This window comes from Manihot esculenta, chromosome 16 (assembly GCF_001659605.2).
Source record: "Manihot esculenta cultivar AM560-2 chromosome 16, M.esculenta_v8, whole genome shotgun sequence".
Lineage (NCBI taxonomy): Eukaryota > Viridiplantae > Streptophyta > Magnoliopsida > Malpighiales > Euphorbiaceae > Manihot > Manihot esculenta.
The window spans coordinates 28889313-28915800 of record NC_035176.2 but is presented as its reverse complement, the minus strand read 5'-3'; the positions used below and the strand labels follow the sequence as shown (position 1 = coordinate 28915800).

Genomic DNA, 26488 nt, shown 5'->3' with positions numbered 1-26488 from the left:
TCAATAGGCTCCAAGGTCTAGGAAAACTGTTGGGAAATGAATTGAGTTTAAAAGTCTGACATTGAAAATATAGACAATGGAATATAAAGGCTAAACTAGAATTTAGTCCATATAATTTAGTGAAACCTATTATTCTTATATATTTAAAACCGGTTATTTAGACTTTATAAATTTGAAAGACTAAGAAATTAGTTCTTAACGTAAAAATCCATATATAAATCGCAAAAAAAGCGTGCCGAACCATTCATTCGATATCAAAATGATCAGCTAACCATTCACTGTAGAAAATATCAGCATATTTAAAGATCCAGAAAAAGAATCAGCATCATAGTTTGACATCTTGAAGGTAACAATCACAAGAAATGAGAAACAAGAATGACTTGAATTTTCCAAGTCATGCAGTTTCATTCCCAACAACTCTCCTGAAGATCTTTACTAATAATGAAGCCAAAGATTACAAGTAAACAGAGAAGTGAGAGTCATGGAACAAACATTCTTAAGATTGGACATCACTACTATCAACAAGAGTCATGTCAAAGGAATATTACAAAGTCAAATTTCATCCATCTTTATTTTGAATCTCAGTAATTAAGGTTACTTGATGTTTCTGTGACCTATATGTAACTTTAACCTATAAAAGCTGCTATCAACTATTTGTTTGGGGGGATGAATAACAATTGTGTTATTCTACAATATAACTATATATAAAAAAAAAAAAGCAAAGAATTTCAATCTCAAAGGGAATGAAACTTTTTGAATTAGAGAAAACCAGTGCCTGCATGGCAATGGTGCAAGAGATTATGAGCAATGGAATCTCTGGCCTTCATTGATTTGGCTGATCTCAAAGCAACCTCAGGCACCATTTCATCATCAACAAGCTCAACATTCAGCTTTGGATCCAGTTCTTCTTTACGCATTTCACATATATTATGCAACACACAGCACGCTCCAAGAACCACAGGCAATTCCTGTAGTTTCACCTCTGTTCTTTTCTGCAAGCAACTCCACCTCCCTTTCAATCTTGTAAAAGCAACCTTAGCAACCTTTTGAATTTCCCCAATCTTCTCATTGAATGCATGCTGAGTCCATGTCAAATGTTGCTGTGTGTAAGGCACCAAAATCCAATCCATTAAAGGGTACCCTGAACTCCCAACAATCCAGTCGCCCTCCAGAAGGCCTCCATTGGCTCGTTGATACAAGGCAGACTTCTCCAGCACCTGATCATCAGGCATTGAACCAGGCCAGCCAATGCAGACATCAGTGAAGACTCCTCTTGGGTCAACGACGCCTTGAACAGTAATGGAGTAGGATGTTTTCTGATTCCTCTCAGTGTGTCTCTTGTTAAAATAAGCTGCAACGCTGATCTTTGGAGCTATAATTGGAATATGAGTTGTATACATCGACCCCGCAACATTTGGTATCCCAGAAATTGATTCAAACTCATTTTTTATCTTCTTCAAAGGAACCTCATCAGGCCATTGCAGATACTTGGGCATTAAAACATTTTTTATAGCAGAACAAACTTCAAGAACCAGTTTATGGCAAGTGGAAATTCCTAAGCCAAACCTCTTAGATACGAGTCTGAGAGGTTCACCAGTGGCTAATCTCCAAATGCAGACTGCAACTCTTTGCTTCACAGGAATGGCGGTTCGCAAAGTTGTATCCTCTTTGGCGATAAATGAATGCAGCTCATCGCAGATCATGTCAAAAGTAGCTTTGCTCATTCTAAACGCTTGCTTGAACTCCTCATCCGGATAATCTGGTCTATTGCATTCATCCCACCATTCTTTGTCCCTGTCTTTCACCCATAATCGTCTCTGTTGACCTCCAGTTCCTTGCTTTACATCTCCATCGGAGACAGCACCAGCAACTGCCCGTGACTTCTTGCGCTTGATTCGATCCGTTTCTTCATTTCCTGCGTAGTAATCTTGAAGATTTGAATAATATTCGACCATTGTTCTAGCCTTTTTCTTATGGTTGGCTTCAAGCAATTGCTTCTCCTGACACGAAGCCTTGTTTTGTTCTTCATGATCGCAGTTTCCTTGCTCGTCCATCAACATCAATGATGTGATTATACCCTTCAACTGTTTTCTCTTCTTGTTGCTGCTACTGTTATTGCTGTCTTCTTCAAACGAATTGGCGTCATCCTCATTGCTTTCTTGTCTATCTTTTCTTTGCTGCTTCATGAAGATGTTGGATTCATTCATTTGGCTGAACGAGGAAGGCAACAAGGTATAGAGAAAGGAGTAATTTTCTGGGTTGGGTAGAGGAGAAGAGAGTTTCATATATGAATAAGAGTAAGAAGAAACAAGAAAAGAGTTGAAGGGAAGACGCAAAAACAAAGAAAGAGAAGCAATGGTAAAGTCTTCTTCTTTGTGGGCTTTTCAAAGAATCTGCGAGCCAAGTATGAACACAACACATATCAACAGACCATCATGATTTACGACTTAAAATTGGTGTGCTTTAAATTTGGTAAGTTCCTTAATTTTGTTTTTTCTAATAAAGCGGCAATCTTTCTTTTTCTTTCTATCTTCCCCATTAAATTCCAGCTCTAACCCATTACACATTTGATTAGATCAGGCTAAATGACAACTGGATTTGATTAAAAAATTGTGTGAATAAATCAAAATTTTACTATTTTGAATAGTGATCGATGATTCTAAGAAGGGACTATAATTTTGTCTGGTAAAGGGTTAAAGCTTTTGAGATGTGATGAGGGGGTGATGCACAACTCATGGTGGATCTTGCAAAAAAATTAATTAATTAATTAATTAATTAATAATAATAATATCAGAAAGAGACATGTGCCAGTGTGAACACGGCTTTGAAGGGTATAAAAAATTTTGACTTATTAAGATGTGGAGGAAGGTGGCGGTAGGTGTAGGACGGTGACTTGGGATTAGAAGGTTTGGAGTTTTGGTGTCTTTCCATGCCTGGCATGGAATGCACAAGCGTTTGCTCATCGGAATTTGTCAAATTCTAAATTTCTGGGCCATTTAGGTAATGTGGGTCCTCCTCATTGATGGGCCTAAACGTTGACATGGATACTCCATATTCATTGTGCAATTTAGTTCCTGTTATTTTACCGAAAAATAATTTAATTTATAAAATTTGTTTAGATTATAATAATTTAATTAATTATTTTTTTAATTTTTAATAAAATTTTAGTCTATTTAATTATAGTAATTTATAACAATTTAATTCATTTAATTTAAATTAATTTCGAGTTATTTGACTAGTAACAAACCAATTTGGTGTGTACTTTTACTTTGTTTTCTTTTAAGATCATGATTCCTATTTGCTTTGGAAAAGTGGGCTTTATAGAAAAACGACATACAATATGACGACAAAGAAAAGGGCAAGTAGAAGCTTTGATGCTTTGCTTGTGTTAGTTTAAAGCAGAAGATTCAATTCCAACACAAGCCATCCAAAATCAAGCATAAAAGAAAATTTTGACTGGATCCTTTAGATTCACGTTTTGCTTAATTCGGTGGGCTGGAGTATAGTTAATTGTCTACTATATAATGGATTCTTTGGTGGCAATATATATCTAGTTTTGTTTTTCAAGAGTAAAAAACATTTAAACAGTGAAAGAAGTCTAAGGGAGAGAATAAACATTGTCATTTCCTGCGAGAAATCAGGTGAGATTGATTTTTCTAGCATTAGTTTCCACATGCTTCACAAGTTTTTAGGCGAAAATCACAGCACATATTTCTCTGCAATGTGAAAGCGAGAATTCCAGGCAATCCGCCGCAAAACTAAAAGAAAATTAGAGCCCCAAGGCCAGGTCTAAAATTGGGGATGGTCTAAAACTACAATATGCTTTCCCCACAGGCGTGCGTCAAGAGTCTGAACTACAAAGACTTTGGATTCAAGTTCCCATGGCCAAATAATGAAAATATCAGTTTTCCAATATCAATATCAATGCAATTTTTTGAAAATTCAAAACAAAATTAGTGGGGTTGGCCTGCATCCAAAACCCACTCATTTTAATTAGACAACCTTAATTGTTCAGGCACGTAATTGATCCGTGCATCGCTTTTCTGACCATGGAATGATTAGCAGAGGTATGTACAATGAATGGTTCTCTTACATGATTAATTAGACAGTTTAAGTCTAACGAGCCGATTTCGGTTCCCCATCTCTGAGGCTAGTGTTTCCATCTCTGATCAATGTGAGCTGTTATGCTTTAGCAGTTTAGAAAGGCTTGAAAAGGAAGGAATGAAGTTGACATAATTATTTTAGAAGCCACTGCATATGCTGCGCTGGAGATTCGACGTGCCATCAAATGCAATTTGTTGTGTACTTAGGAATACACACAACAAGTTGGCCATCTCCATCCGCAGCCACGAAGCCATATGTTTTTCACCACATGTCCCCTCAAAATCTTAAAAATATTACTATTATGTATATTTTGAAGGTCAATAAAAAATAATTAATTAAAAAATTTTGTTTTAAATTTTTTTTTGAAATTCATTAGAAAGCCTAATTTATTTATATATTTTTTAAATATTAACTATTCAATTAAATATATTTACCATCAAAATGCGCATTTTTAATTTTTTCTCACCCGAATCACAAGATATTATGGGTGGCGCTGGTCCCTTAAGCTATCCCCTTTCACCAATTTATCAAGAGAGCTTAATGCGTAAGCCAAGAAAGGTTTGAGAGGGGAGACTCATGTTCTTTAATTTGCCTTCCCGTCCCATGATATATGTTGTGATTTCTCAAATTCATTGTTTTCCTTTGCAGTTATTGAAATTTGTTTGATTTTGATGGTAAATTATGCATAATTTGTTTTATTTGCGTATGTGAGTAGTGAGTATTCGGTCGATTTAATTTAAAATCGAATTGAACCGAATGAACTAAAAATTAAAATTTTAATATTTATTAAAATCGAACTGAATTGATTTTGATAAGAAATTGAATCAAACTGAACTGGTCTGATTCGATTTAATTTGATAAATTAAATTTTTAATAAATTTTTTATTTTTTACACTTTATTTTTAGTATTTTAAAATTTAATTAAAATATTTTAATTTTAATATGATTTAATCTCACTATATTATTAAAAATAATATATTATTATCACAAATTAGTTCGATTTAATTTTTTTTAATTAAAATTAAATCGAATCGAAATAATTAATTAAAATTTTAAATTAATTCGATGCCACCAACTTAACGAAAATAAGGATCACCTGACTTCAATACCCTAATAAACAGATGTATAATCGGATCCATAGTTGGATATCTGCCGCTTTGAATCCTCTGGGCTAGGGTAACAATGGAGGGGCCTTTTTCTGGCCTGGTTTTCCAGTTTGGAGCTCTTAGTCTAAATTAATATCTAATATCTAATTTTTAAAATACAGAAATTAAGTCATTATTACCGGTAAAATTAAGGACTAAATTAAATTCTAAATTTTTCTAAATAAATTATTTAATTATCATGGTTAATTTATAATATAGTTTTTAAAATTTAATTAAATTTGTAATTTAATCCCTATTGAATAATAAATAATTTTATTTTAAAATTTTATTTTATTAATGGAATAGTCTTTCAATTCATTTTATTATTAGTTGACTGTTAATAAAAAAAAGTCTAATTCAAATTAAAAAAATTAAATTATTATAAAGATTAAAACTATAAAAATTAAATTATTATAAATTATTAAATTAAAAAATTTATTAAGTAAAAAAATATAATTTTATGATTTTTTATGTTTATAATCAAAATTTTTAATTTTAAATTGAAAAGTTCTAATTTTTAATTATAATAACTTTTAAAATTAATTTTAACTAAATTTAAATTAACTTACATAATATAACATATTACATGTTATTATTTTTAGCACATAAATAATTTAATTTTTAATTTTATATTAAAAAATTTTAATTTTCAAATTTGTTATAATTATATTAATTTTTTAAATTAATTTTAACTAGATTTAAATTAACTTATACGATATGTTACAGGTTATTATTTTTATTACATAAATAACTTTATTAATTAAAATTTTAAACTTTTAATTATAGAAAAATTTTAAATTATATAATTGAAATACTTAATTTTCTCTTATTTAAAAAAATCTCATTTAGAGGTAATTAAGAATTTAAAATCTTAATCAAAATTTCATTTAAGTTAATTAATTTATTTATATGGTAAAATTAATAACACTTGATGAGCTATATGGGTTAATTTAAAATTACTACTTAAAGCTAATACTTTTTATTTTTTTTTTGGAATTGAGAATTGAGGATTGAAGAGTAAAATTTGAAATCTCTAATATTTATTATAAAGTTATAATTTTTTTAGTCAATAAACTAAATTAAAAGGATTAAATTATTATAAATTATTAAAATTAAAAAGCCTAAACTTTTATAAAAAGTAAAATTGAATAGAATAAATTGTTATAATAGTTAATTTTAACCAATGATTATTTTATTAATAAAATAAAATTTTAAGACTAAATTATTTATTATTAAAATGATATGGACTGAATTGTAGATCTTTACTGTATTATAAATTACTATTTTAAAAATTTTAAGTGTTTAGTTAAGCAACCCAAACGACATAAGAACATTTGTGATCCACAAGGGTTAAGATTAAGGCCATGAGAGGATATGGATTGACCTGCAGCTCAAAAGTTCAACACTAACCAGAGAAACAATTTACCATATAAAGGATGAAGAAAGGCCTGGTCAAAATTGCTAAAACAAGTAAATTGAGGTGAGACACAAAATTTATGTTTGTTTTTTGTTTTGCTGATGGAATTTACATTCAGACTACACCTCCATCTGGACAGGAGAAGAGAGAAGCTAAGCTAATTGTCTTAGCTTCTTCCTGCCTCCATTTTTGTTTCCTTCTTCCTTGTTTTCTCGGTAGCTCAAAAAGAAAAAGGAAAAAAACACAAGGATTGGTGCCCAGTTGGTGGCAGTTGATGCTTGCCAACTTCTTGGCATCAAATATTGTAATATATATATATATATATTTCTTAATCCTTGGTGTTTTTTTCTTTTTCTTTTTGTTTCACAAATGGCTCTCGTCCCTTCTGATGATGCGTTTTCAGTCATGAATGCTACCGTTGTAGCCATTGATAAAGACAAGAACAGCCAGCATGCTGTCCGATGGGCTATTGATCATCTTGTGTTCAACAACCCACTTATTGTTATTGTTCATGTTCGACACAAGAACCATCACTATCGTAGGTACCCTCCCTCATTTCTATTTTTTTTAATAAAAAAATATAAAATTTCTCTTCTTCGTTATTTCTTTGATCATTTTATATTATTGTCATGAGTAAGATCTTATCTTCTTTTTTCTGTTCTGATATTCATACAGATGCTGCCAATGGAAATGATTCTGAATCGGACGAGGTGCAACAGCTTTTCATTCCCTTCCGAGGATATTGTGCTCGTAAAGGGGTTCGTAGTTTATGATCATTTATACAGTTATTTTGATGAAGAAAATTATTATTATTAGGATAACAAATTTATACTTTGTAATGCATCTGATCTTGTGGATAATAGATCTTTGTTGAATATTGTCTGATCAAAGTAGGTTTCAAAAACATCTGAGGACAAAGGATGCAAGATGAACAGAATAGTAATAACATTGTTAAAATGTTGGGAATTAACATGAGAATCCATTTTCAAATTCAGGTTCAATTAAAGGAGGTTGTACTTGATGAGACAGATGTTGCAAGAGCACTCCTGGATTATATCAGCAAACAATATGTCGGAAGCATTGTTGTTGGGTCTTCAACAAGAAATGCTCTTACCAGGTTTGTCTCTGAAACAATCTTCAATTGTTAGATCACGAAGTTCAGAAATTATGATGTCTCTAAGTATATCACTTCTCTGGATGTCTGAACAGAAAATTCAAAAACCAAGATGTGCCAACTAGCTTGATTAAAGCTGCACCAGATTTTTGTTCTGTTTATGTGATTTCTAAAGGAAAGATAATGTCTGTGAAAACAGCACAAAGGCCTGCTACTAATCCTCCAATTCCACCAAAGGTACCATCTCCATTAGCACTTCCAGCTCCACACCCTGTTGATTATTTTGAACATGAGGATGCAAGTAGGTAAGAAAACTTTGATCTACATGTAAAATTGATAAATTTCTTCTCCTCCTTTGGTGAATCTGTAATGTTTAGACTGTGATTTTTGCTTATTACAGAGGAAAGCATGGCAAGGGATATTATAGAAATGCAGGATCAGAAAGGCTTCATTTAGAGAAGAACAGTGATCCCTTGAGAGGGCCGTTGAAATGCAGAGCTCCAGCCAGTCTTTTTATTGACACCATGGACGTTTCATTTCCAGGGACAGGAATGAGAATCTCAACGAGTCGTGATTCTCCACATGAAGAAACTGATTTTTCTGTACCGGGTTCACTAGACGTTGCAGTCCCAAGTTCTGAAAGTTCTCAGGCGTCTCCCAGGGAGGGTGTTTCACAAAATGCAGTAAGTGATATTTAAATTAATTGTCTTGTCAAATACCCAGATCATATTTGTAACATAATGGAATCCTGAAATGCAGCGGGACTTAGAATCTGAGATGAGAAGACTGAAGCTTGAGCTCAAGCACACCATAGACATGTACAGTACAGCTTGCAAAGAAGCCCTCTCAGCCAAGAAGAAGGTAATATTGCATTATAGCAACATGTATTGAAGATTTTGAGAAGTAGGAAGAGATCAAAAGTTTTGATTTTGAATTGTCTGGCGTCCAGGCTTGTGAGCTGCATCAATGGAAAATGGAGGAGGCTCGGAGATTTGAGGAAGCTAGGCTTTCTGAAGAGGCAGCTCTTGCCATTGCAGAAATGGAAAAGGCCAAATGTAAAGTTGCTATGGAAGCAGCAGAGAAAGCCCAGAAGCTGGCGGAGATGGAAGCACAAAAAAGAAAATACGCAGAGATGAAAGCCAAACGAGAGTCAGAAGAGAAGAATCGTGCTCTGAATGCTTTAGCACATAATGACGTACGTTACAGAAAATACGCTATTGAAGAGATAGAAGAAGCCACAGACAAATTCTCACTAGCCAATAAAATTGGTGAAGGAGGATATGGACCTGTGTACAAAGGCAGGCTTGATCATACACCCGTTGCCATCAAGGTTTTGAGACCCGATGCTGCTCAAGGGAAGAAGCAATTCCAACAGGAGGTTGAAGTACTGAGCTGCATAAGACATCCACACATGGTCCTTCTTCTTGGTGCCTGCCCAGAGTACGGATGCTTGGTTTATGAATACATGGAGAATGGCAGCTTGGAAGACAGGCTGCTTCGAAGAGACAACACCCATCCAATTTCATGGAGGAAAAGATTCAAGATAGCTTCTGAGATTGCAACTGCTCTTCTATTCCTCCACCAAGCAAAGCCGGAGCCGCTAGTCCACCGGGACCTTAAACCAGCAAACATCCTCTTGGACCGGAACTTCGTGAGCAAGATCAGCGACGTTGGCCTGGCACGCTTAGTCCCACCGTCAGTAGCTGACAGTGTCACACAATATCACATGACTTCAGCTGCTGGTACATTTTGTTACATAGATCCTGAGTATCAACAAACAGGAAGGTTGACAACAAGATCAGACATATACTCGTTGGGAATTATGTTTCTTCAAATCATCACCGCTAAACCTCCAATGGGTCTTGCACATCACGTGGGGAGGGCCATTCAAAGAGGAACATTTGAAGAGATGCTTGATCCTTCAGTGCCGGATTGGCCTGTTGAAGAGGCATTAGCCTTTGCTAAAATGTCACTCAAATGTGCTGAGCTAAGAAAGAAAGACAGGCCAAGTCTTGCTACGGTTATAGTGCCAGAGCTTAACAGATTGAAAGAACTTGGAAGGCACGGACACAGCAGTAGTAGTCGTAGTGTGAGCCCTCTTCCACATTCTTCCTCAAACGCCTTGCATCCATAGATGCTAAACCGAACTCAGGTTTGTTATTCATTGACCGTGATACTAACGAAAAATTACCCGGACACGGTTTACCTTAGACCCAAGATACAAGCATCCTCCATAAAAAATTAAATGGGACCCCCTTAACGGAACTCATTTAACTGTATCTTGAGTTAACGGTGAATAGGTTGATGTGCATATTATGCATTATTTTTTAGCACATTTATTATGTATATAACATCTAAAGGTTGATTTTGATGTTAATTAACAATTAGGAGATGGCATACGAGACAGCTGATATGTGAAATTCACGTCGTCTGAGAGAAGAAAGAAGTTGAGCTGGATGGATCAAACTGGAAAGCTGCTGGCTGATGAACAAAAGAAGGAAATTGAAAGATGCTGATCAGTGGAGTAGCTAGTTTGTTATTAAAGTTCAATTTAAGAAAGAAATGTATATCAGAAGCAATGGAAAAAAACAAGAACTATACATTTTCAGAATTTTTTCAGTTCTTGTTAAAAATGGCGACCGGAAATTGTACTAGAAAATTTTCATTATTGTTGTGCTTGCAGCACAATAGATAGTTATTTTGTTCATAACAGTGTACAATCTTGAAGTTCCTGAAAATTCCCAAGCTTTTTTTTCAAATCATACATGATTAAAAAATTATTTATCAAATCATACAGTATCCGAAAATATTTTCGAATTCTGTGTATAAAAGAAATATGTATAAATGCCGGACATGCATATTCGACATCATTGGTGTCGAACAATGAGGTTCTTGCCACAGGAGCAGTCCCGTAATAGCATACTTAATATATTCGTGCCGAACATTTTTATCTAGCACTTAAAGTATTGGACGAGCTATTACTTTTCATGCATGCAGGCCTGCGTAGTGCCTGCATGCACCACCCGAGCGAGCAGGGAAGGAGAAGTCTCCTTCCTCGGCCAAAGTCTCCTTTCCCATCTCCCCATTTCCATATTTCCCCATTTCTTCCTTTCTCTCCACCTCCTTTCTCAGCACACTTCTTCGTCTCCATCATCTCCCTCTCCACCATTTTACACCATCTCCCTCCATCTCCTTCAGCACCTTGCTCTCTCTTTAACAGGTTTGTCCATGACTATTTATTTTTTAAATGTGTATATATATATTTTTTGTTTGATATATAAAAATAAAATTATGAGTTGTAATTTTATATGTAATTATAACTTTTATTATTATATATATTGAAAATTTATATAATTATGATTTAGTTGAAGAAATTAGTTTAATATTAATTATAGTAATTTTAGAATAGAATGAATTAATAATATATATTGTGATATTTTGATAGAATAAATTTAGTAAATGTATATTAGTGTAGTGTTAAATTTTTTATTGTTATTCAGTAAAAAAATTAATATTGATAATTAATTTAGTTTTAAAATATATAATATGATTTAGTTATAATGAATTAATAATTTATTTTTAGTTTAGTAAAAAAAAATAAGTGTAATTAAGTGTATTATAAATTTATAATTAATAATGTAATATGGTGATTGAATATTTACTGTGATTTTGGATAGAAAAAATTTAGTATATATATATTAGTGTAATGATAAATAATTTTTATTGTGATTTAGTGATAAAAATAAATATTGATAGATAATTTAGTTTTAAAATATATAATGTGATTAGGTAGAATGAATTAATAATTTTTATTTAATTTAGTTAAAAAAATTAAGTGTGATTAAGTGTAGTAGAAATTTATAATTGATAATATAATATGGTATTGAATATTTATTTTGGTTTTTGGATAGAATAAATTTAGTAAAAGTATATTAGTGTTGTGATAAATTTTTTATTATAATTTAGTGAGAAAAATTAATGGTGATTAAGTTTTGATAAAAATTTATAAATAATAATTTAATATGGTTATTGAATTTTTTTTTTTGGATAAAATAAATTTAGTAAAAGTATATTAGTATAGTATTTGATCTATTGTATATTATTCTGTATAATTAGATATGGAGTAAAGACGCAACCGCCGTGACCCTCGTGATTATATTTTACCGGATTTTAATGACCCATCCTTACTATATGTGCAATTAGAACATCGATATGAGATTATATGGCAATAAACTATAGAAACTGGAGCGATAGGCTGTAAAAGAATGGTTACAATTTTGCATTTGGACAATATTTCATAGTAAATTATACCTCATCTATGGCGTATAGGTTTTTATAGCTTGATACGTCTAGGTTTTTTGCTTTGGATTGACACCTAATTACTACCCTTGTTGAGCGGTGGCAACCAGAGACCTACACATTTATATTTCTGAAAGGGGAAATGACCATTACCCTTCAAGATGTGAAGCTAATTACTGAGCTGCCGGTTAATAGTGCAGCTGTTACAGACCGATTATGTCACCATTAGCCAACAGCATGTGAGGCATTATTAAGTGTCATTCCACCTAATAATACCATAAGAGAATGCTATTTGAAAATGATCTGGCTAGTTGAGAAATTTAGTCAACTTTTGGATGATATTAATGAGAAAGTTGTAAAGAAGTTCGCACGAACATATATTATGAGGGTCATTGAATCTATTTTCAGTGATACATCTGCTTCTCGTGTGAATATCATATTTTTACCGTTGCTGACCGATCTGAAAGAAGCCGGCAATTATAGCTAGTGCAGGGCATGTCTGACATGGTTGTATAGACAATTGTGTAAGGCTATAAATCCTGACATTATGCAGATGGCTGGTCCATTTTTCATACTTTAAATATGGGTATGGGACCGTATTACAACAGTATCGCCGATGATTACCCGAGCAGGTAATACTGTAGAATAAGATTAATATTTTAATACTACATTAATTTTTGTATAACACTTAAATGTTAATTTCAGGTAATTTGGGAGCCATACACTGAAGGCTGATTGAGTCGCTCTCCGAATATTATCGTGAAGGACGAGAAATTTGGAGAGCTGTTGTCCTACTAGTATCCTTTCACATTATAGAGTGGTATCAGCCAGATCGTGTCATGTGACAGTTTGGTATGCAACAGTATATTCCAGCAGCATATTCCAGTTGAACCACTACAATCTGCTGCACTACATAATTTTGATTTGCGGAAGAGCGACACTAATTGGATAGAAGTGCATTCACATTAGATCGCGCACTGGAACACCCGAGATTAAAAAATAATTACTGGACTGCCAGCAACAAAGCCACTTCATTTTCATTCGGAGTATATGGCGTGGTATCATAGGGTGTCCACACATTGGATTCCTATTAAAGGAGCGACAATGGGATTAAGGGTAAAAAATTTATAATTTTTATGTTATTTTAAATAATACAATTTTTTGTATCTATTGCAAGAGGATGGTCTTGAACATATGTATGCTATTACTACCAATTCGATCACTGGGAGCATGGCGGCTATTTGCGACCTTATACAATCTATATATTTTTGTATAATGAAAGAGAGACGACAGACACAAGTACCAGCTCCACATCCAGCACTTGCTGCACCGCCTAGCACAACTGACCCATATGACCTACCTATTTCAGAGTCAGTTTCACGTGGCACTAAGGGTAGGAGTTGTGGTCATGCTAGGGGTCGTAGAAGCGATCAGGCACAAGCAGCACGAGTTGAGAGGGATGTGCATCTAGTGCCTCCCCTGATACAGTATCATCAGTCCACGCATGATCAAGATGCACCAAGTTCATCTCATATGCCATCGAGTTTATCTCATGTGACATCCGAGTTTTATCCTTCTCAGAGTCAGTTCATGGGATGGACGTCGGGACCTTCGATATTGACTGCATCCCTTCATTTATGACTAGTACTTATGGTGTACCATATACACTATTAGGATCGATATTTCCTGCATTTCCATTAGAGCTTATGCATGAGCCTTCTACTTCTAGGCAGTATTATATGTCAAGCGGTACTACAGAGCATATGTTTGCAGGGTATAGTGCTGAATTGTGGTATGGACATACGAGTGTCGATTTGTTTGGTCAATCCGATCCATCTACGGCTGAGGTGCGCACTCCATATCTTAATGCGTCGAGGACACAAGATGATCTGGATCATTAACAATTCCTACCACCGGAACTATAACAAGGTCGTTTACGGATTTCACATGAGAGGAGACATCCAGGCTGTGGAACTGGTGATCATAATTGACATGTAAATTGTATATATATGTAAAAATGTGTTTCAATTAAATTATATTCATTTTTTTTCGAAAGCAAAACTACTGATTGTATTAATAACATTCTATCAAACAAAGAGGGATATCATCCCAAACAGAAAGACGATTATGCCTGATAGATTCTCTAGCCAAAGTATGAGCAGCTAGAGTAGCATTACGACGAATCTATCTAACAGAAATATCAGTTCTAGAGTCTAACAAAGATTTACAATCATTCAAAATCAAACCCTTACATAAGATAATTTGGCAAAAATACTCCTCAATTGCCTGTCTAAACCCCTGCATAAGATAATTTGACAAAGATACTCCTCCTTCTTTCTCATCTCTCAAGCATAAATCATTAAAGTCTCCCGAACAAAGCCGTGGAAGAGAGCTTCTACAAGATAAAGCTCAAATAAGATTCCAAGACTGATGTCGTCGTTGTGATTCCGGAAACCCATAATAACTAGTAAACCTCCATTGAACATTACCTTCCGAAACAACCGAATCAATAAAATTTAAAAAAAAGCGAACCACAAAAACAGACCCATGACTCTTCCACATTAATGAAAGGCCTCCTCCCAATCCTTATTTATTGACTGAGAAGCAACCATCAAAATGTAAAAAAACTATGAAAAAATTTCATACGAGAACTAAGAGCTTTTGTTTCCATTAAAAATAAAATGTCCGGCTTGTAACTAGAAACCAAATTCTTCAATGCAATAACTGTCCAAGGATTGCCGCCATAAATCTGTCAAAGAGGTCTGCATATTCTGAAAATTGATTGGATTATATGTGAGAAACATCCCCACCATACATAAATCATAAGTGACGATCAGAATATCTCTAGAGCTCTTAATAGAGACAACAACAACAACTTCTTCATCGATAGTCAATTGACGCAGATCGTCTTCCATGGGAACGGAGAAAGAAGAAGTTAGGTTTAAGAAAGAGGAAAATATGAGAGTATCTAGTCACAAAGGGACCACAGAGGGAAACTTTGTAATGCATATATTTTGAAGTTAAATTATATTCATTATGTTTATTTTTTTTTGTATTTTTTAAATTATGTTCATTTTGTTAAAATGTGTTTCAATTAAATTATATTCATTATGTTTATTTTTTTGTATTTATTTAAATTATGTTTATTTTGTTAAAATGTGTTTCAATTAAATCATATTCATTATGTTTATTTTTTTGTATTTATTTAAATTATGTTCATTTTGTTAAAATCTGATTCGAATATGGGCCAATATATTTTTTGATAATTTACCATGTTATTTAAATCTAGGTTTATTACTTATATACCTCTTAAAAAGTTCTTCTCTGACTTGCGAAAGATCTGCTAAGGAGAGAGCGAGTCTTTAAAAAGTTTTATCTCACGGTTTAATGCTGAAGTAATACAAGTAGAGGAATTAAATTATGAGATAGCATGTAAAACATTAAAAAGAGAAACACGCGACGTCAAGTTCATGGATTCTCTAATCAAGAACCTAGGCCCTACATACCAACATTTGATGGACAAAACCCAAAAGTACAAAATCCAGAAGTACATCAGGTTGGATGACGAAGTCCAAGCATTGAGAAATGACAAAAGGACGAGTCAAAAAAAAAACCAAAAGCCTGAGAGGTGAGAATGTGGATGAAAGCATGAAGATAAGAAAAAAGGCCACAAGGCGGGAATTCGCTAGGTCATAATCCGGGTATTAGTCTCGCTAAATAAGGTATTGAATGCTCAGGCCACAAGGCAGAAATCTGCTAGGCTATAATCTGGGTATTAGTCCTGCTAAACAAGGCATTGGATGCCCAGGCCACAAGGTGGGAATCCGTCAGGCCATAATCCGGGTGTTAGTCCCGCTAAATGAGGCATTTCATGCCATGCCACAAGGCAGAATCCGCTAGGTCATAATCCGGGTGTTAATCCCGCTAAATAAGGAATTTCATGCCTAGCCACAATGCGAGAATCTGTCAGGCTATAATTCAGGTGTTAGTCCCGCTAAACAAGGTATTCTATGCCTGGCCACAATGCGGGTTCCGCCAAGTCATAATCCGAGTGTTAGTTTCGTTAATCAAGGTATTTCGTGCCAAAACCACAAGATGGATAATTACCAGACGAGTCTTCGTGTGTTAGTCCCAAAAGATAAATGCAAGTTTTTATCAAAAAGTGCTACAAGGCGAGTGTCTGCCAGGCTCAATACCTAGTGATAGTCCTGTTAATTAAGGCATTTTATACCAACGCTACAGGGTGGGTATCCACCAGGCGAGCCATAAGGCAGGAATCCGCCAGGCACATATCCGGATATTAGTCCCGATTAATTAAGACATTTTATGCTGATACCACAAGGTGGATATTCGCTAGACACATGTTCAGGTGTTAGCTCCGATTAATTAAAGCATTTCATGCCAAAGCCACAAGGTGAGTTTCATTAGGCCACCTAATTTGAGTGTTAGCGTTAAAAGATAAAAGGCAAGTTTTTGAAAAAAACACCGCAAGGCAGATAAACGTCAGGCGAGTCTTTGGGAGTTAGCTCCAAAAGACAAAAACAAGTTTTTGCAAAAAACCGCCACAAGGTGGGTATCCACCAGGCTAACGACTAGGTGACAGTCTCGATTAATAAAATCCTTTAAGTCGTTATCATAACTGGGTGTTAAGTTCAGTTTATTGTTTTTCAAGTTATATTTTCCATACCCATGAGGCGGGTATCCGTCAGGCGAGGATAAGTCCCATTAAAAAGTTTAAAATTATCTTATGGAAAAAAGCGGAGACTACTAGGTGTTTGGTCGGGTGATAACCTCTTGACAAATATTTTAAAGAGATTATTTAAAGTCTTATTTGACTATAGTCGGACGAGGGTCATGATTGAGTACCGAGCATATAAACACTTAGTGAAAGTAAATGACAAAAGTATCGAAAGAAAGATTTCTCATTAAAAATGAAATTTATAAAACAGGACAATTATTAAGCAAAGCGACGTGAGCATAAAAGACCAATCTAAATAGGTCACATGCCCCAAATCATGAAGACAACTGTCACGTTCAAATTTAAAGAATCAAAGACCAGCGGGGGACTTCTAATGTAATACAACAGTCACTCAAAGTAAGCCATGAGTTGTCACCATAAGACAGGACCACGTGACAAGAATATAATAAGTCAATATACGGTCCTATACGTGGAAAAGAAGATCTGGACACCGTGCCACCCGATTATTCATCAAGACTCACTCTATTCAGAAAAGGTTAAGTCTTCACATAAAGTTAGCGTTAGTGGATATCATCAAATAGATTCTCATTATGCCTATAATCGCGGGATCTTTTAGCAATTAGCCGGCATCAATCAGATTTGCAGGAGATGCCATAATTAACTCTATTTTCTTACAGTATAAAAATTAATGGTCGTAAAGACAAAGTACACAATTCTTATACAACTATTCTTGACTCATCAAACAGATTTCCGTTATGCCTATAATCGCGAAATCCTTTAGCAATTAGCTGGTACCAATTGGATTTACAATAGATACCATAATTAACTCCATCTTCTTCCGGCATAAAAACTAATAGTCGCAAAGACAAAGTATGTAATTCTTATACTAACTATTTTTGAATTCTAAATAATTCCTTATACTCGCTTTATTATTTAGTTTACTGACTTAAGTGTTGAAATAGTCAATATAAATGTCAATTGCCTTACTTTCTCTTTTTTATAGATTAATCGATCGTAACACAATCCTATTTCGATCACATCAAATACTATGACAAATTACATATGTAATTCATATATAGAAAACTATGTATAACATCCATAATATTAAATAAAATAAAATATTTGGTATTTTAGTTTATAAAACGTTATTTTATTTTTCATTTTAAATTTTATTAATTTATAATATGCAAATAAAAGTGAAAATGAAAAAAAATGATGAGATTGACAAAAATTATTAAAATAAAAATATTTATTTTAAAATTATTTATTAGTCAAATAAAATTTCTCAGAATTTATTAGAAATTACTATTAATTTTTCAAAATTTAATCAAATTCTCGGACTACAACATTAATAAATCGAAAATATTTGGTTTAAAATTTAAAATATAATTATAAATTAACGTCGTCCAGTATGCCGGATATAAACCAAAATTAGCTCAACCTTGGTCAATACCAGTTCAATCTCTTTACTGAGCATTTAGCACGACCGGATCTTTCATCTCTCTATGACCTAAGCCGAGATCCAAACCCCAAAACCCTAATTCTCTCTTCAATTTGAAGAAAATGGATGCAGAGAATGCTGACGACACGTCGACGGTGGCGAGCCTCCTTCCTCTCGCCTCCGTCTCTCAGCAGCCTTATGTTTCCGAGCTTCTCTCATTCACTCTAGATCGCCTCCACAAAGTATGGTTACTTGAGCTTGTTTATTTGATTCCTTTCGGAAATTAAGAAGTATACAATGCAAACTTACTCATTTTCATTTTATAGTTCAATTTATTGTTATTTGCAATGGCTTATTGTTTTCTTATTTATTTATTTTTTAATTTTTGTTGCGTTGTTTGTTGGAAGGAACCTGAGTTATTGCGAGTTGATGCGGAGCGGATTCAAAGGCAAATGCAGGAAGTAGCAGTGGGCAATTATCGTGCGTTCATTGCTGCTGCCGACGCGTTACTTGCAATTAGAGAGGAAGTGACTTCTATAGATAAGCATCTTGACACTCTGGTATAGATAACCTATTCACTTCCTTTTTTTTTAAAGAAAAATGTAATGCTAAATTTTACTTGTTTGCGTTGAAATTTGAAGTGATATTTTGTAGTATAAAGGAAACACACATTCTTCATCGCTGGATATATTGCCTAAACTCTCTGCCTTTTTCATCCGTTTGTATGTTATTCCTTGTCTTTCGCTGGGTGCCTGATGTACATATTTTCTGGAGAGCTGTAGGAGTTCAGTTAGAAGAAAAACTCATTACCTGATATTAGGGAACTTCGTGTAGGTTTTAGGAGAAGTTTTCATTGGTGTATGTACATTGAACTCCTATGCAAGCACTGAGCAGTGACTAGTAGTCGTCTTTGATTCTATATGACCTATAGAAGGGCATGAAGGCTGCCATGTGGCAGAATATTGGCATGAAAAATATTGGAAGCATCTTGACACGAGGCAATGAAATGGTTAAAACTGATATTCTTGAGGGGATCCCACTTTTCTAGAGACTTTTTGGAATAAAAGAATTTGATAAATTTTTTGGAATTACCAATCCGCACTTGAAATGTGAGGGATCCCATAAAATTCCTTTGCGATTCTATCTTTGTTTCCATGAACTTATTAATGCTTCAGCCAAATTTATCAAAATTTGTAGTTTTTGCAATTGCTTTCGAAACTACACATATAAACCATATGTTTTTATAATGGACTCCATTTATTATATATAAGATACCACCATGACAATTAGGAGAATTCCAATAAAACGAATTCCATATTCATTTGATTTCAAATGCAATACAAATTACCTAAATCGTTTTTTGATTCGTCCTGGTGGGTTAATTTATTCTCCTTTTCCTGGCCTGTTTATTGTTAGAAGGTGTGGATTCAAATGAAAAAGGAATGCAGTGAATTTTGTCTGATTGACCTTCTCAATATTTGAGGACAAGATTTCGAGACAATGATCAAATCTCTATATGCTGTTTTGTAATCTTTTTTCCCATTTGCAGATAGCTGAGATCCCGAAGCTGACATCTGGTTGCACAGAGTTCATTGGATCTGCTGAACAGATTTTAGAGGAGAGGAAGATGAACCAAACATTGCTAGCAAACCATAGCACATTGCTGGATTTGCTTGAAATCCCTCAACTTATGGACACGTATGTGCTTTACAAAATTGCTAAGGTCATTTGTTATAAAGTTTAATCAATGGCCAAAATTTTATGGGAATGAAAGGTTTTTTCTTGAGCATGTGATTGAGACTTGATAAACCCTTCATCCGCCTTATTGAACTGAAGCATTTAAAGAACTATTTCAATCATAACTTTAGGTGATAATCTAAGCATATAAATGATGTTGAAAAACTAAACAAATGTACCACTTAATCCAGAGAGATCACTGCATGAATAATGCAACTAACTTTTAGGATGTCATATGAAAAGAAATATCCTAAGCAGCTACTTGGAAGATTGAAACTAAATGTAAAATTATTTGTGCTGTAGGATTTTTCCTCTTTTCTAAGTTGACTTTGAAGCTTGCTATTGATTTTCACGAGGCAGAAAACTGTTTGCATCTTTAAGGATTTTTAGGCTGTGTACTGGCTTTTTTATGGATATTTTTCCTAGAAGCTCCCTTATACTTAAAGCTAAGATAACAAATTGACTTCTCGAAAGAAGAATTATTACTAATCAATCAAAATAATATACATATATATTCCAACATTGCGCTAGTAGAGGCTTTGGCTCTAAATGGCACAAAATTGTGGAAATTGATACATTTAGGAAACCTCATCTAGTTTGAGAACTAAGACTGAAGCTTTAGTTTAAGTTGATTTTGCCTTATGATTGATGACATTGAAAGAGAGGGATACTGAATTTCTAGCTGCAAACATTTATTTCATTGAATAAATGCTAAATAGCTTCATTGGTCCTACCTTTCCGCAGATGTGTAAGGAATGGAAATTATGATGAAGCTCTTGACTTGGAAGCATTTGTTTGCAAACTTTCAACCATGCACCCCAAGTGAGTTATGCCCATTCTATTTGCCCCCTGCTGATATTGGTGTTGACTTATTGACTGGAAGCTTACCTACACTTTGTTTTTCCCACTTAAAGGTTACCTGTAATTCAGGCATTAGCTGCAGAAGTTGGGCACACCACCCAATCTCTTTTGTCTCAGCTTCTTCACAAACTTCGATCTAACATCCAGGTGTTATGATAATTATGTTAAGCTATAAAAGTTAAATGCAACAGAGTAGTTTATATATGGATTGGTTTTTTATGCAAGCTAGTTATTTTGGCTATACATTGCAGTTGCCTGAATGCCTCAGGATTATTGGCTATTTACGTCGAATAGGAGTTTTTAGTGAGTATGAAATGCGTTTGCAGGTAATCTAACAAATCGTTTTTGTTTGCTATTGTATTTTTGTGTTCATATGGTAAAAGTGCAAATAGAATATATCTTAGCTGTAGTGTACTTGCTACAAAGACATATGAGTTGTTTGTATGCTTTCTTTGGTAGATTCAATGTGCTTATATCTGACAGGACTAATATGTGTTTCAGTTTTTGAAATGTCGAGAGGCTTGGCTTACTGGTATTCTGGAGGATCTGGACCAGCGAAATGCATATGAGTACTTGAAAGGAATGATAAATTGTCATAGAATGCATCTGTTTGATGTTGTTAACCAATATAGAGCAATATTTGCTGATGACACATCTGGAAGTGAAGAAAATTATGATGGTGGGCTTCTTTTTAGTTGGGCTATGCATCAGATTACTGCACACCTTAAAACTCTTAAAGTCATGCTACCAAAGATAACTGAAGGTGGTTCTCTGTCAAATATTTTGGACCAGTGCATGGTGAGAATCTTACATTTTGATATTGTGTATTTGCATTGGGTAGGAAGTTCACATCCACTTCTTGATGAATGCCGTTATTTATGAAACCATGTTTTAATTCATGCAATATCCTATTCTTTTTATGTATTAAAACTCGATCTTTAGCCTTTGTTTCCAAAATTTCTGCTTCAAACAAGCAATTTGCCAAGCCGTCAATTTTTTCCCATCTCTTCTTCTTCAGATAACTTGCGGCATCAATCTTAGTCATTTTTAAGTTGTAGAGGTTTTCTGCATCTCAAACCGTGTGTATCTTCTAGTTATACCTTCTTATTTCTTTCCCTCAAAAATGAGCCCGCCAAAATTTATATATGGTTGCAGAGTGGCCTGCTGATTATGAAGTTGATGCAGGAAAGCCTGCTTGTCTAAGAGTTAGACTAAATTTTGAGGTTTTGTTGAAGTCTAAAGTGAGCAAGATATTAGTTGAAAGTTCAGGTTTAGAAGGATATGGGCTTGGGAAGTAAAATTAGTACAATAAGCATGGTTTTGAGGGCCTGGGTGCTACCAAATTAAGCAAAGAGAGTTGTGAGCAATAGAATTGTTAGGCTTTACAACCTCAGGATCCTTAGGACTACACCCAGGTATAGTATTTTATCACACAAATCAAGAAGCAAAACTGTAGTAATTATTATTGATTAAAAAACTATCAAACAACGTTACAAGCATATGTATTTATAGATTCAAAAAGTTGATCCTTATCCTTTAAGAATTTGGAGTCCAAAGTAAACTTTCACCTTTAAGGACTCTAGAAAAAACAAGTGTCATGGGTGACAGAAGGAATAAGTCTCATCATAGTGTAACCTAACCCTTTCACCTACGATCTGCCATTTGTGCTCGGGTCAACTCTTTCAACAAAGAGTGTCTGGATGTCGTCATGCGTCTCATACTAGATGCTGAAAATGTATTTCCACTTTGTGTAAAAGAGGATTTTGATATAGGCCATGAGGTGCAGCTACAATGTTTCTTTGATTAGCCCAAGTTCCTCTTTCAATGTTTCCCAATTTGCTTGGCTGATGTTTTCTTACAAAAGCTTTAGTTAAATTCATGGCAGCAATTAAATTAGGTGGTTTCTGCATCTCAACATCTAATCGGTCTGCTTGCTAATCGATTCGTGTTGTTGTTGCATAGGCTAATAGGGCTTGGAATTGGTGTTGGTATTCCTCCATTGCCCCATTTGCTTTATTTTGATTAATTCCCCAATGATGTTAATTTAGATTGGAGGTCCAAAGTGCAGATTAGAAGTCTTTAAATATTTCCCTCATAACTCCTGGTTCCTTTTGCTCCAACCTGTAGAACCAAAGCTGCTTCACCCAACAAATGGAATGCTGCCTGCCAGCCTTACTTTATCTTCCTGTGGCATTCAGGAAGAATTGATCACATTGATGCAGCCAACTCAATGGGTCCTCTGATCCGTCAAATGTGGGAAAATCAATTGATTATTGCTGCTTCCCAAAGTTCCCTCTTCCTCCTTTCCTTGGTTCTTACTCATTCCCCCAAGTAGTGCTTATAACTGTCTGATAAATTCTGCAACTGATCGAGTTACTCGAGCTTCCATCCTTGTTTCAGCTTGCTCCTTCTCTCTTCTTGCCTCCATTAGGGCCTGTGCTTCTTCAAAATTTGGAGCTTCCACTTTGACTTCTTTGTTATATGTCTGGTCGTGTCTTGTTTTCCACTAGGCACAAGTGCAACTTAAAGATTTTGTTTTGTTTGTGTTTTTGTCTTGTTTCAGCTTGCTCCTTCTCTCTTCTTGCCTCCATTAGGGCCTGTGCTTCTTCAAAATTTGGAGCTTCCACTTTGACTTCTTTGTTATATGTCTGGTTGTGTCTTGTTTTCCACTAGGCACAAGTGCAACTTAAAGATTTTGTTTTGTTTGTGTTTTTGTTGTTTGAAAGAAAGCTTGATTACTCTGTTGAAATTGAGGACCGGCAAGTGTGGATTAGTAAACAAACAGGTCTGTGTGCTGAATTGGATTCATCATCATCAAAATGGCATGAGCCATTTTAGTCTGATTTGCCAATACCTATATGCCCTTTAATTCTTCATGGAATCTAAAATTACAGAAGTACCTGATTTCTAAAAAGGTCAAAGTCCTGCAAATTTCATAGGTAAGGAATAACATGGCTGGTGGATCTCTAGTTAAGTTCCCAACAGGTCAAAGTGTCAAAATAAGTGCTTGGGATTAGAATTAGCTTTGCTGTGCTTTTTGTACGTATGTTGCTATTGTACTCCATCAGAAGCAACCTGCATTTAGGTAGAGAATATTTGATGCTAACATTTTACTGTGGTCAGAATTTTGAAGATGATGTTACTTGTTTGTGTTATTGATAGTATTGTGCAATGGGGCTTTGTTGGGTTGGCCTGGATTTTCGCGGCTTGCTTCCGCCTCTTTTTGAAGAGTAAGGATACATGTTTATTGTGCTTTTCCCCTCCTTAATATATATATATATGTAGGAAAAAAGGAGTTCACTTAATAAATGTTGATTCTGGTTTTTTTGCAGGGCTGTTCTCAACTTATTCTCAAAGAATATGAGTGCAGCAGTTGAAAATTTTCAGGTATATGGCATCTGGTGGTATTTGAATTTTGTTTCTATAGTGGCTGCAAATTTTCATATTAACCATAAAACAGTTATTATGTATGTCAGTTTCATTCTTGCAACTCATGTATTGATTGGTAATTTGGAACTTGATGTTTTTAATCCAGTTAGTTCTGGATTCACATCGCTGGGTTCCACTACCTGTTGTTGGCTTTCCTACCAATAGTATTGGTGAAGAAAATCAGGAGGATGTGACTCCACCATCTTATCTAATGGAACATCCACCTCTTGCCGTGTTTGTTAATGGTGAGTTTGATGCAAGTATCTAGACCTCTTAGTCCTTGTGCTTGAATTTGGTTATTGCTAGATTCCTTACCTCAAAATGCAAGACAGCTGATTCATTTGATTTGAGATCAGATATTCAAGCTTCAAAATGACACTTTTATCTCCTTGTTTGATATTTAGTAGAATAAATAGATTTGTTCAGTGACCATCCATTATTTATGCAGACAGTGATTGACATTTACTTCACATGATCTGAGATTACAGACAAAGCAAATCCTTTAATTACTAGTATAATGGCATGAAAAGCAGCCTCTCTAACTGATTCAACATGCACTTCTCTTTCTTCGTGTGTACATGGTGGAGAGGTGTGGAAGCTACAGTAAACTCTTAATCAATTAACAATGCCTTTCACTGCCAAAAGTGCCAAGTCACTATAATAAGCAATTGGGAGACTTGTTGCTGCCCATAATGGTGGTCCAACTGTGATTTTCCACCATTCAAGTGATTTCATGCTCATTCTTTTTCCCAATAGCATAATGATGTTTAGTGAAAACTTGAGTGAGCAATCAGTGGTTGGTTTTTTTGGGGGGGCATTTACATATACTTGTTGGTGCTGTAGGTGTCTCTGCTGCAATGAACGAACTACGTCCTTGTGCCCCAATAAGTTTGAAATATCTTCTTGCTCAAGAACTAATCCAGGGCTTGAAAGCTGTTTCTGATTCTCTATTAAGATATAATGCAACTCGGATGCTCAGAGACAATGAATCTGGACTTTTCCTCTCACTTTGCCGATCTTTTATAGAGGTGCCTTTCGTAATAACTTGGAATAATGGATTTTTGAGCGTCTTTCATTTTCATCCTTTGTAACCCCTCTTGTTTGTAGGTGGCTTATCCACATTGTGCTACATGCTTTGGCCGCTGTTACCCTGGGGGCACTGCTCTTATCATGGATGCAAAGAATGTATACGACGGGATTGGCCGGCTATTGGCAACCTCATCATCGAGAGAGCTCCCAAAATCTGTCAGTAATCCTGAGGAAAAGAGTATATCAGAGAATGGTGATCTGCCTGTGGTGGAAAATGGAGTTGCTCCAGATGTTGAACAAACACAGGGCACGAATACAGATGAAAAGGAGCAGAAAAGCCCCACTTTACAGATAGATGGAAATCAAACTGATACATGAAACGCTGAATGGATGATTCAATCCCGGTACGTTGAGGCCCATCATTGTTTTTGTAGTTCTCCATTCTTTGTTTATTTTGAACTTCAACTCTGTGTGCCACCATTTGTAAAATCATGTCTAATGATGTTCATTATCATTATGATTTGTTAAGATATAAAGAGGAAGATACTGTTTCATGGAGAGTTGGATTTTGTATAGCGAAGGCATTTACCGATTTACAAAAGCTTATTGTCATTGTAATATCCTTAACAAGGCATTTTTATTCACCTTAATTTTTGTTAATTTCTTAACAAAACATATGTGGTGTTTGATTACTTACCGATGTTTGTATATTTTTGAGATTTTGCAACGGAGTTTCTCATGCTAGGTCGTATAATTATTCACATTGAAATTATATAATTAGCTTAAACAATTATATAATTATTTTATAAAAAATATTAAACCTTTTGAGACTAAATCTCCATTTGTTTCCAAAGAGTAATTTATATTTGAAATTTATTTTTTTAATATTCTTCAAAAAAGTCATTTATGTCATTATTTAATTTTAATTTAAAAAATAAAACATATTAATAAATTTATATATAAATGTGCTAATAAAATTGTTTAAGTATAAAAAATATTTTTTTTAAAAGAAATTTAAATGATTTAATTTTATTGATGTTTTTGAATGTTTGGAGCACCATAAAATATAGAATTTTTAAAAAATATATATTAAAAATATTTTTAAGAAAATATTTTGTGTGTAAAAATAAAAAATAATTTTATGTTAGTTTTCAATAACTAAAAAATTTTATTATCGATTTGATAGTGAATCATTCACATTGTTTTCGAACCT

The 26488-nt window shown here is 34.3% G+C and overlaps 3 protein-coding genes across 6 annotated transcripts; 2 read left to right on the top strand and 1 right to left on the bottom strand.

The window, feature by feature from the left end:
- Window positions 1-407: 407 nt before the first annotated feature.
- Window positions 408-2629, bottom strand: LOC110602892 (protein ALP1-like). The gene has a single exon (XM_021740475.2). The coding sequence runs from the start codon at window positions 2283-2285 to the stop codon at window positions 759-761; it is 1527 nt and encodes a 508-aa protein (XP_021596167.1). The 5' UTR covers window positions 2286-2629; the 3' UTR covers window positions 408-758.
- Window positions 2630-6591: 3962 nt separating this feature from the next.
- Window positions 6592-10515, top strand: LOC110603106 (U-box domain-containing protein 52). 4 transcript variants are annotated; one of them, XM_021740782.2, is made up of 9 exons: window positions 6592-6729; window positions 7070-7204; window positions 7342-7424; window positions 7662-7783; window positions 7876-8085; window positions 8181-8463; window positions 8540-8641; window positions 8730-9932; window positions 10169-10514. In XM_021740782.2, the coding sequence occupies exons 2-8, from the start codon at window positions 7072-7074 to the stop codon at window positions 9912-9914; spliced, it is 2118 nt and encodes a 705-aa protein (XP_021596474.1). In that variant the 5' UTR covers window positions 6592-6729; window positions 7070-7071; the 3' UTR covers window positions 9915-9932; window positions 10169-10514. The 4 variants fall into 4 exon arrangements, with proteins under 4 accessions (XP_021596474.1, XP_021596475.1, XP_021596473.1 ...); XM_021740783.2 differs by having other exon boundaries at window positions 7070-7208; XM_021740781.2 differs by lacking the exon at window positions 6592-6729 and having other exon boundaries at window positions 7015-7204; window positions 10169-10515.
- A 7687-nt stretch (window positions 10516-18202) lies between these two features.
- On the top strand, window positions 18203-25967 carry LOC110603858 (conserved oligomeric Golgi complex subunit 8). Its single transcript, XM_021741836.2, has 12 exons — window positions 18203-18461; window positions 18627-18779; window positions 19769-19917; window positions 20701-20778; window positions 20871-20964; window positions 21069-21143; window positions 21319-21615; window positions 23980-24047; window positions 24150-24204; window positions 24353-24491; window positions 25090-25274; window positions 25354-25967. The coding sequence occupies exons 1-12, from the start codon at window positions 18342-18344 to the stop codon at window positions 25651-25653; spliced, it is 1713 nt and encodes a 570-aa protein (XP_021597528.1). The 5' UTR covers window positions 18203-18341; the 3' UTR covers window positions 25654-25967.
- The last annotated feature ends 521 nt before the right edge of the window (window positions 25968-26488 follow it).